The following is a 12,003-nucleotide window of genomic DNA, read 5'->3' as shown; positions in this document are numbered from 1 at the left end:
AAATACATTGAAAGAACAAGAGAGTGTGAATTGCACCAGGGCATACTTGTGCGTATATTGTGCAACGTTTTTTATTTACAGGCAGTGTTATTTTACTACATTAGTGCTGGAAGCCTGTTCCTATATATCTGACGTACAGCCAAAAATTGATGGTTTAAATGTACATTCAAACCACAGATTTGTGGCTGTACATCAGACATGCTTGGTAACACAAATCGTCTTTAACTTAATCTTAGTTTTGGGAGCTCCAAGTTGTTGGCAGCACAAAGGTCACTCTCTAAATAGACTAATTTAATCGCAAATTAATCCAGCGTCTGGCTGGAGTTGTCACACAGGAATGATGTAGTTCATGAGTTAGGGTTTCTGACAAAGATCACAATGAAAGACAATAAGTGATGCACAATACCTGTCATGGCAAATAAGCCATAACGTTTTAAATTCAAGACAACAAAGGTCACACCATGACCTGCTATATGACTTTTTACACAAGTAATACAACAGTAAAGAGAAAAAGTATCTAATTTTTGACAAATTCCCCGCTCCATACTCTTTACTTTTCAAAGTAACATTTTCCATCTCTAAATGATTCAGCTTAGTGTTTTTCTCTTCATATTGTTCAACTAACTTGTCTTTCTGGTTGTATCTGTTCACTTGTAATAAATTAATTATTTAAGCTTAGTTTGATTATATAATACAGCTTATTTTTTAAAGAACAAACTAGAGCAAGAACTCATTATTTATAGATGACAGCAATGGGAGCGAATGTACATTTTCATCTCTTTCAATCAGGAGCCCGATCCACCAAATTGCATGGTGTTCTTACTTAGAAATGTGTGTTTTTACTCCAAATGTCATGGTGTTTCCAAATGTTTCAACAGCTAATCATGTTATATTATATTAAACATAACATTTGTGAAGACATTGTTGTTATATAGTGTATATAATATATTATATAACAACACTCGGCCCGTATGGATTATATGTAAAGGGATTACGTAATCAGGATAAAAAGGTAACCGTATTCCCTTACCGTTACATTAAAACAAAAACTGTAATCACATTACTACTGTTATTTTTTTAAATAGGGGATTATTTGCAGGATTACAATGTTACTAAATTGGAGCATTTTCTTTCAACCCAGATTTTGTTTCTGCTCTGTAGTATGTGCTCATGTCTTTCATTGTTGGTGTATAGGTGTATTACATTGTTCTGTTGTCCTACATAATACAAATAAAACAGTTATGTTATTTATTTCTCTTGTATGTATTTTAATTGCATTTCATATTGAGGTTAACCTAAATGTACAGAACGTAATCAGGTTACACTTTTTTATATTTCGATACCAGAGGTGGTAGAGGTACTCAGATCTTGTAGCTACTTTAGTAAAATTAGAAGTACCAGAGTGTAGGAATACTCTGTTACAAGTAAAAGTCCTGCATTCAAAATGTTACTCAAGTAAAAGTACAAAAGTATTATCATCAAAATATACTTTTAAGTACAAAAAGTAAAAGTAGATTGGTCCATTTCAGAATAATATCTCTGATATGTTTTATAATTATTGATCATCAAAGTGTTCTCAGAGCTGGTAAAGGTGCAGCTAGTGTTAATGACTCTGTATACTGCAGGGTAGCTGCTGAATTTACTCCAGGTGAACTAAAGTCTGATTTAAGGGCTGATTATATTTCATCATTAATCCAGATCTGTAAAGTCACTAAAGGTATTCAGTGAATGAATGAATAAATAAATAAATGTAGTTGAGTAAAAGTAGACGATTTAACTCTGAATTGTAGTGAAGTAGAAGTACAAAGTAGCATAAAATGGAAATATACTAAAGTAAAGTGCATCTCAAAATTACAGTACTTGAGTAAATGTACTTAGTTACTTTACACCACTGGTACAGTTTAAACTAATGTGAAGGGTGTAGCTCAAATTGTTGTTTCTTTTACTGTATTTTTGGGGTTGCTTAACCATATACTGTCAAAAATGACCACCATATTAATGTATTACCTCATACATGTTTGCATTGCACAGCTCGGTGTGGTAGCTGTAGGCCCCGGGACAGCACGGCTCTGTCTGTTTGAGGCACCAGGCTAAAGGCTAAAGCAGCTCAGAGGCTGTAATCCCCGTATGAAACCATCATGGCTGCCACTCGCTGAGCTGTCAAGCTCTCCACAAAAGAAAAGGTAAAAACCGAGACAACTACACACACAACTACGGCTTTATGTTTTATCCGTGCTCACGGGTGTTTTAACTGCAGTGAAAACTCGATGCAAGGTTTAACAAACTATTGTGGCGTAACTTTGTTGCCACGCTTTTTATTCTTCAAGTTATCTCGTCTTTGTACGCTAACCGTCGCGTCACGTTATATAAATCACTCAAACGCTATTTCAGAAAATGTTATAACAGTTAGCTCGTATGGTGAATAGCCATCTACATTTTTACGTGAAAGGTTAACGGTTCTCATTACAGTGGGATAGTTTTATCGTAACTTCACGATTCCCAAGGCGGTCGTTGCTTGTTACAAAGCAGTCTCATCACTTTGTTGTGGTCAAGTCAAACTGCACAACAATGGCCGCACGATTCACCGACTAAAATGCTCCGTAAAAGTGATACCTCGAGCCAGGCTTGTGCCTTTATTGGTGTATTGTTTTGTTCTTCCTTAAAAATATCGCCTCCCACCGTAGTGCATTTGGCTGGGTTTAATGCAAGTTCACAAAGTTGTGTGCAGGTGAGTGTACTTGTGCAGTTTCATGCACCTGGGATCTGATACATAAAGCGTTGTCTTATACCTGATCTGAGTGTGTTCCATCAGGCTTTATGTCCATGCAGAGGCGTTTTGAACCAAAGCCAGCAACAGGTGGACTTAACATTAATAACATGCAGAGTTCCACTGTATGCAGCTTCTTCTTATGGCGTTACAGTGAACAGCAGCCTCAAGCATAGTTGCCACTTAGGAGATATTAAGCTATCGCCAGGGGTTCAAAATAATACCTTTGAAGATATTTAGTATGTGAGTCATAACGGTACTCTCTAGTATGGTGTAATTTCTCTTAGGAAGCTCATTTTACTACATACCTGCGGAGGGACTACAGGCGGTGTAGTGTACTAATATCTTTCCATGTTTTATATGACTTTCTTTGTGCATGTTCCCATTAAGATAAAAACATAAACACAATTACAAATAGGAATACATTTTTGTAAATGCACATATTTAAACACATTCTTTACCATGCATGAAAGTCAATCGACATTTTTCTTTAAAAAAAGGCGACATTGCTATCGTATTGCTATCTCGCTTTCGTAAGACATGTATCAACACAGTTGTAGGATTCATATACATATATATATATTTAAAATGACAGCACAACCAACTACTGAAATTGACATTTTTTTGCATTGACCATGAATCTATTCTTTTTTTCAATAATTCTTTGTTTGTCTGCATTTTCAGAAATCTGAAGAATTAAAACATGGATTCGGGGGACATTTGCGCAGCTACCTCCAGAGGAGATAATAAACGGCGTGTCAACAAAAAGAATAGAGATTGGCATAAACGGCCCCACCTCAGGAACTCTGTCGTTCAGCCCCCAACTATGCAAAGTGAAGATAAGCGTGGACCAAAGAAGATAGCAGAGGGGTGGGAGCAAAGCACAGTGTGGCCTTCATCAAAGAAGCCCCCCCAGGAAGCACAGCAGGGACAGCACAGGATTAACGACAATGGAAATACACTCAGGTTTACATGCTCACAATGCAGGGACAAATCTGAATATGTTCCCAAAGACTTAGTGAAACACTTCAAGGTAAACCACCGAGGGAGCCCACCTGTTTTTTCCTGTCATACGTGTACTTTCAGTACGCATGAGCTCTCCTACCTTCAGGTTCATCAATTAAGCCACATGGACACTTTTTCTTGTTGTGGCATTTGTAAAGACAACATTCAGCGCACATGGCCTGAATTCACTGCACATTTGACTATGTATCACAGCCAAAATGGCAGATATTCATGTGAAATGTGTCAGAAATTCTCCACAGGCGATGTTCAAGTTTTTTTAGGGCACATGTATGAACATCATTTTGGACTGGAGGAAGGTAATTATATTTCTCTGCGCACAAGGGGCAGGAACAAGTTAGGTTCGAAAACTAATTCTCAATCTTTACGATGTCAGCATTGTGGCTTTGAGGCATCTCAGAAATGGTTGCTTACTAAGCACGTCAAAGCTGTCCACCTTGGCCAAAATCAGAGACAGAAGAAGAAGCCAGACGAGGTCAATCCCATTGCAATGAAACCAAATGACCCTATCCCAAAAATGAAGCCTAGATTAACAAGAAGTGCAGTTAAGGAAATGTGTTGGCTGACACAGGACTGCCTCTCTCTGCCAGGGAAAGAGTTCCTGGATAAATACTGCCATCTGTCAGATCCCCAAACAACACTTGAGGAGACTCAACAGTTTTTGATGGAATCTGTTGCCGGAGAAACTGGCGGGCAGAAATGGTCCAAGGCTCTTAAAACCGTTTTTTCAAATGTACCTCAAGATATAAATCTTTACCCAAAGTCAGAGAATGGCATTGTGTCCAATTCGTCAGATCTCGCCTTCCTGACCGCCAAGAACAAGATGACCGTGGCTCAGAACGGTAAACGGTTGAAAATGATGACATCGTTAGACAAGGAAACTCATTCCCCTGAAAGTGCTCCTGATGATACTCGTAGAGTAGTTGATCAAAATGGATGTCAGTCCAATTTGAGTGATCAATCACTTTGTCCACAGACCGAAACCAAACTAAATGACATGTTGCCAGCGCAGTGCGAGCCATCCGCGTGTGCTCAAATGCAGGAAAACCGAGAGAATCAGGGAATAAAGAGAGATCAGGAAATGGAGGATAATATAAAAAAACCTGAGGAGCCTATGCATGAAGACAGGAATAATATCTCCTGTGAGCTCCAGCCGACGAATGAGAGCAAAGAGCAGACATCCATTCATAAAGTCTTACCAAATAATAAGAGGCGAAGGCGGAAAAGAAGGGCCAGATCTAAAAAAGCGGCTAAAAGATCATCTGGGTCTGTGTTAAAGATAGTGTTGAAGAAGAACCCAGTGAAAGGGAGGCAGTGGGTGACACAAAGCTCTTTGTCTCCATCAGGATGTGGTCAGACGGATGGACCACCCAACTGTCATGAACAATTAGAGGAGTTTCTCCAAAATACGCTGCTCACTGAAGAACACCAGCAAAAAATGACCAAAGCTTCTGATACGGACGACCTTTCTAAAGCCATCACTCAAAATCCTCAGCCAAAGCAAGGGGAAGAACTGACTCCGAGTTGTGCTGCAAAGACAACGCAGTCTAAAAATACAGACGGAAATACACCTGTCGAGCTCAAGGGCTTGCCGCCGATGCATCAAGAGAGCCGACATGAGTCTGACAAGCCACCGGATGCAGAAGTTGAAGAGGGCAGTGCAGTTTGTGAGACGGGTCAGATAAATTCAAGAGTAGCAGCTGGGACTGAAGAGGAGATCTGTCCCGGGAACGCTCATCCTCACACATCCGGCAGTAACACGGACACTCCTCACAGCAGCTCCACAAGGCCATCCCCTGTTTCCCAACCCGTAATTGCAGCACAGGGTAAGACGGCAAATTACAGTTTCTATGCAGACGATGATGGTCAACGATTTAACATGGATTGCCATTTTTCTTGACATATATTTCAATGTTTAGCTCACCTCTCATAATATGTGATATGAAAAGTAAATGTCATTATTATCATGGCTAAAATAATTCACAAAATAATCCAGATTAAAAAAAGAAATGTGCAAAAACAAATGTATTATTCCAAACAATATCACTTCACCTTATATATTGGGAAGGAGCATTTTTCTTTTCATCACATACAGCGGGTAAAATAAGTATTGAACACGTCACAATTTTTCTCAGTAAATATATTTCTCAAGGTGCTGTTGACATGAAATGTTCATCAGATGTCGGTAACAACCCATGCAATCCACACGTGCAAAGAAATCAAACCATAGGTGTCCATAAATTAAGTTATGTGTTAGGGATGACACAGGGAAAAAGTATTGAACACATGAAGAAAGGGAGGTGCAAAAAGGCACGGAAAGCCAAGACACCAGCTGAAATCTATCAGTAATTAGAAAAGCAATCCTGCCCCTCAGTGCAAATGAATATCAGCTGGTTCAGTCCCAACTGATGGCCTATAAAAAGGTCTCTCATTACCAAGGTGTCACACAAGAAAGATCTCATGATGGGTAAAAGCAAAGAGCTGTCTCAAGACCTTCGCAACCTTATTGTTGCAAAACATACGGATGGCATTGGTTACAGGAGGATTTCTAAACTCCTGATGTTCCAGTGAGCACTGTTGGAGCCATAATCCGGAAGTGGAAAGAACATCATTTCACCAAAAACCAGCCACGACCAGGTGCTCCTCGCAAGATTTCTGACAGAGGAGTGAAAAGAATTATCAGAAGAGTTGTCCAAGAGCCAAGGACCACTTATGGAGACCTTCAGAAAGACCTGGAATTAGCAGGTACAATTGAGGGGCTCTTTTCCAAAACGCTATAAATCCATTTGAATAGTTTTCAGGAAAATGACATGTTTTACCTAGACCCAAACGTTTAGTTAATATTGAATTGATCCTGTTAAAATGGTTTGTTGGCTCAGTCTGAACAGTTGAACAATGATTTTAAAAACAAGAGAACATGCAACGTATGATATCAGGGACTCGTACTATAAATGAATAGAAATCAAATGCATGAAATAAATCACAGCCACATAAAATAAATAGTAACATAAACTAAATATTTTCAATTTCACGTTTCAATATTGTCCATCACATAAAAGAAACTTAAAGATAACACACATACCAATACCACTAATTAAATAAAAATACAACAACGTTCACAATACATTCAAATCATTTAGTATCTCTCTCTCTCTCTCTGTCGTCAGATTTTCTACAGTTTTTATTAACCTCAAAGCCATTAGGAGTCACACACACACACACACACACACACACACACACACACACAAGCAAGCTTCCCTACCCCTGCTCTATAGCAAGTAGGCTAGTATTATTATCAGTACTTTCCATGTCACGTTAGCATGCTTGTTTACAGCAAAAGGTCTTTGTCACAAGGAGAAACCTACAAAATAAATAAATATAGTGACTTGGCATGAAACGATGATAGAGCAGTCAATAGGTTCAGTACACAGCAAAAGGACAAACTCAATTTTTTAAATTTGGCGTTTATCACGTTTTGGAAAAGAGCTCTTCAATTGTTTCAAAGAAAACAATAAGTAATGCACTCAACCGCCACGGCCCGTATGCACACTCACCACGCAAGACTCCATTGCTGAAGAAAAAGCATGTTGAAGCTCGTTTAAAGTTTGCTGCACAACATTTAGACAAGCCTGTGAAATACTGGGAGAATATGGTCTGGTCAGATGAGTCCAAAATTGAACTCTTTGGATGCCATAATACACACCATGTTTGGAGGTCAAATGGCACTGCACATCACCCCAGAAACACCATACCAACAGTGAAGTCTGGAGGTGGCATCATCAGGGCTGTTTTTCAGCATACGGCACTGGTAAACTTCATATAATTGAAGGAAGGATGAATGGAAAAAATGTGCAGAGACATTCTTGATAACAATCTACCAGGATGATGAAGATGAAACGAGGGTGGACATTTCAGCAAGACAATGACCCCGAACACACAGCCAAGGAAACTCTCAGTTGGTTTCAGAGAAAGAGAATTAAGCTGCTAGAATGACCCGGCCAATCACCTGACTGGAATCCAATAGAAAATCTATGGAAAGAACTAAAGATCAGAGTTCATAGAAGAGGCCCCCGGAATATGCAACACTTGAAGACTGTTTGTGTGGAAGAATGAGCCAAAATCACACCTGAGCAATGCATGCGACTACTTTCTCCATACAGGAGGCGTCTTGAAGCTGTCATTACCAACAGTTTCAGTCAGCGTGTTCAATACTTTCCCCTGTGTCATTCCATTTTAATACACATAACTTAATGTATGGACATCTATGGTTTGATTTCTTTGCATATGTGGATTGCATGAGTTGTTACCGACATCTGATGAAAATGTCATGTCAACAGCACCTTTAGAAATATATTTACTGAGAAACATGGTGACGTGTTCAATACTTATTTTACCTGCTGTAACTGGGATATTTGTTCAAATTAAAATAATTTATGAAAAATGTAATAGCACCAACAAATGCCTGAGTTTACGTGGTACACCCGATTGTCCATGAATTCCTTGCTCCCACATGTACAAAACAATGTAGATGTGCACTCAATTTGAGTTGAGATACAATCCTTAATGGTTTCATTTTTATTTTACAATCAACAGCAAAAGCACAGCTGTTAGAAATAAATATTATCACATTTTGTCTTGCAGGTAAAGTCCCCCATACAGATGTAAGCCATGCTCTCTCTTCAGAAGACAGTGTTGAGGGGGTGAGAGTCAGTGAAGCGCCTGCTGACCTCCACCTTGATTTCCTCAGCCACTTGTCTTCAAGTGAAGCCATCTTAACGGACCCCATAGCAGCCTCTGGGAATCGATGGCTGCCAAAGGACCACGAGAGGACCCTGAAGCTAGTAGCCATAAATCCATCTCAGCTGGTGAAGCGTCCATCAGGAGACCAGCCTGTCGTGGTGCTAAATCACCCAGACGCCGACATCCCCGAGGCCACCAGGATCATGAAGGTCATCAACAGGTACAGAGGGGAGGTGCAGAAGGTCGTTCTGTCACAGAGAACCCTGAGCGCTCTCGCAGCCGCGGGCAGTGATTCAAATGCCATACCCGATACCACGAGGCACGCTGAAAACTCCGTACAGGAGAGATTCGTGTTGAAATTGAAACTCCGTCGGTTGAGCAGGAAAAAGTACGAAGTGGTCGGAGCTGCGGCTCCCAGAAGGGATGCTCGGAAGGAGTTCCGCTGCTGGTTTTGCGGCAGGGTCTTCACGTGTCAGGAAACATGGATGGTCCATCGGCAGCGGCATCTGATGGAGTGGAAAGGGCCGAAGTGTGAAAACTCTTAAACGTCGCGTACACTGGATTCAAAACTAAAGAAAGTCTGGAAATTAAAGACTTGTTGCAATACAGCAATGGACATAGAAAAAGCCAGTCTCCGTTTTTTTAACAGTCTTAATTATGATTGGTTGGTTTTGAGGAGAAATCACACCTCGTGGAGGGTTCTCAGGGTGAACATTTACCTGTAGCTCGATACACACGCTGTACATTAGGGATTATTCGGATCACCACAAGGACGTGGTGTGGATAATTTAGTCTTTTTTTATGGTTTGAATCTTTTCAACAAAATAGCTTTATTTAAGATGATTTACGTACACTGTCTAACGGATATTTTATAGAACACTGTAACATGTTAATTTGCCATACCATCTGACTTGTATGAATCAGTTAATGTACGGGTAGGCTCTACAGTGTGGTAGCTATCATATTTATGTTTTTTGAATGGGACGCGGAGACCTACAATTTTCTCAGATATACCAAAACTGTGCGTTTAAAAACAAAAAAAGGCAATAAGCTGTTGTATTCAACATTTATTTATGACTCTTTTATAACCTTATGCTTTTTATTTTGCGCCATTGAAATAGGCGTGTTTGTAAAATCTTTGTATAAACTCCAAATGATCTTAGAATAAGAGTATTATCTGTATAATGTATATGTTCCTGCAGCGGATTGTCCCTAAAGTCACGATTAATTTAAACTTGTGTTTTGTGAGGTCGGTGGATAAATTGCTGAAATCTTTTTTTATATCTGGAATTTAAAAGACCTAGATGATTTGATCTCGATATTTTTATTTTCCCTCTCTCAATGAGTTTCCTATTTTGACTTGAAATGATAATCTTATCTTTTAATTGCACTATGAAAGGAGGATTTATATTTCCTGTTACCTCGCCCTTATCAGACCGAAGCTTTTGACAATCTCACCTGCTGTGTCCTGCTGTGCTCAACATTTCCGTATGCAGCCATGATCCCTCAGTATTCACAGCTAGGGGACAGGATGTGTGTGTGTTGGAATAATTGTGCCCTGTTTCTGGAGAGCACACTTCAGTGTCATTAACTCACTGTGTATATGTCCTTTTCGTTCTTCAATTTAGACAAAAGATTTATAATTGTGTATATAGTCCAGATAGAGGTACTGTAAAATACTGCCTGAGTTTCACCAAGTGCCTAGGAATTGTTATTATGCAATAAATGTGCATGAGGAGGATAGTTTGTCGGTCCCTGGTGGCTTTTTACAATGACTGGAAAAGATGTGAGCCCAGGTATTATACAAGACAAGAACCTCATTTTATTAAAAAATATACAACCTTGTATTTTTGACTCCCTAAAGTGTCGCTGTCATACGTAATTGATTTGTCAACCTGCTTTCTTTAGCTACAGCAACTAGGTGTCATTCCTCACATTCATTTCATTACTGTTTACCGACTGAGCATTAAAAGAACATCTTAAAAAAGTGATAGTCTTCTGAGTGCAATGCATACAATCCTGTTTACTGGACTAAATATAAAAGGAACACTTCAACCGCAAAATGACCAAAACGTTATCAGTTTTTCACCTCTCGTTAGCTTGAATAAGGGAGGGAAAAGTTTCCCTGCAGGCCTCCATGACAGAAAAACCTTATTGAATCAGAGTAAACGGGGCTTCATTTAACAACAGTTAAACTATAACATCACATTTCATTTAGATGACACATTTATCCAAAGCCACTTACAATCAATGAGGTAACACATTTCAGTTTTAGAAACGGTATAATAGTGCAACATTGCAGAAAGCACTACATTTATTGAAGGCTAAACATGTGTTAAAATACCTTTTCAAATGAATATTTTTGAACTGCAGAGATATCCCGGGCTACAAATAGTATTCCACAGACTTAACAGATCACATTTGTTTAGTACAGATCCTTCAGAAAACACCATGATCATCAATATAACTATCAATGATACGTGTTCAGTCTGCGATGGAACAAAACATCCACTAAGAAACGTATGCGTGGTGCTTTAAATCTTAAGGTTCAGTCTAGTTTGAGAGACTTTGTTAACTGAAAACTACATTGTATAACCGTATAACACAAGTCTTCTGTTTTATGCTGACTACTTCCAAAACACATGCATTCTCACTAAAACCCTACGATTTAAAACACTCAGCATGGTCAGTTTGTGTTTTTTATATGCATGTTTTTTTCTGGAACAGACTGGAAACTCCTGTTTCGACTGCACCGGCCAATAAAGACAACAAAAATCATAATTTCTGTAAGTAGAACTTTAAAAGACTTGCCGTTCTAATTTTGTATCTTCATGGTTGATTGCACTTTCAAGTCGCTCTGGATAAATGAAATGTGATGTTTTGCGACCCCTGTTGACCCGTTCACTGTCGAGGCATGGGGAAGATTCTTCACAAATGCAACGTTACTTAGGGATAGTAATAGATACAAATGGTAATTATGTGGGTGAAGCATTCATTGAACACTGAGAGGAGATATGCACAACATATAAGGACACATAAGGACTTCTGTAAACAATTGTCTGACAGTAAGGCAGCAGGATTGGGATGTCCATGTTGAGGTCATCTACAGCGTCACGGGCTGGCTCAGTTTGACGGCATCCTTGCTGTTGCTCTGGCTGTCGATCAGCACCAGAGGATGCCTCTGGTGGTTCTCTATGATGTGGGAGACGCTGCTGAAAAACTGCAAAAGAATAAAAGACGAGTACGCTTACAAACAAAGTTTAGGTTTCTTGGACATCACCAAATTATTTAAAACTCCACTAAACATTTCAAATGATTAAAGAAATGTTCATGGTGAATATAAATGAGTAATTGTACGTTAAACAATGCATTTCTGATCCACCATTGGAGAACTTTTAAAAATGTTTGCCCGGTTTATTATTTAAAGAAACATGAATCAATTGAGAAAAACAACAACACATCAAGTTCAAAGT

The 12,003-nt window shown here is 39.2% G+C and overlaps 2 protein-coding genes across 4 annotated transcripts in view; one reads left to right on the top strand and one right to left on the bottom strand.

Moving 5' to 3' along the window:
• The first annotated feature begins 2,122 nt into the window (after positions 1-2,122).
• LOC134858631 (zinc finger protein 518A) lies at positions 2,123-10,377 on the top strand. Its single transcript, XM_063874612.1, has 3 exons — positions 2,123-2,183; positions 3,452-5,616; positions 8,432-10,377. Exons 2-3 carry the CDS (start codon positions 3,471-3,473, stop codon positions 9,073-9,075), a joined length of 2,790 nt encoding a protein of 929 aa, XP_063730682.1. The 5' UTR covers positions 2,123-2,183; positions 3,452-3,470; the 3' UTR covers positions 9,076-10,377.
• Positions 10,328-12,003, bottom strand: part of blnk (B cell linker) — a 28,385-nt gene continuing 26,709 nt past the window's right edge. For all 3 annotated transcript variants that reach the window (XM_063874613.1, XM_063874615.1, XM_063874616.1), the window contains one exon: positions 10,328-11,750. In XM_063874613.1, the coding sequence (XP_063730683.1) occupies positions 11,634-11,750 (117 nt within the window). In that variant the 3' untranslated portion in view covers positions 10,328-11,633. The remainder of the gene's footprint in view (positions 11,751-12,003) is intronic.

Source organism: Eleginops maclovinus, chromosome 22, assembly GCF_036324505.1.
Source record: "Eleginops maclovinus isolate JMC-PN-2008 ecotype Puerto Natales chromosome 22, JC_Emac_rtc_rv5, whole genome shotgun sequence".
Taxonomy (NCBI): Eukaryota; Metazoa; Chordata; class Actinopteri; order Perciformes; family Eleginopidae; genus Eleginops; species Eleginops maclovinus.
The sequence above is the reverse complement of the archived record's forward strand: the minus strand, read 5'-3'. Positions and strand labels throughout refer to the sequence as shown.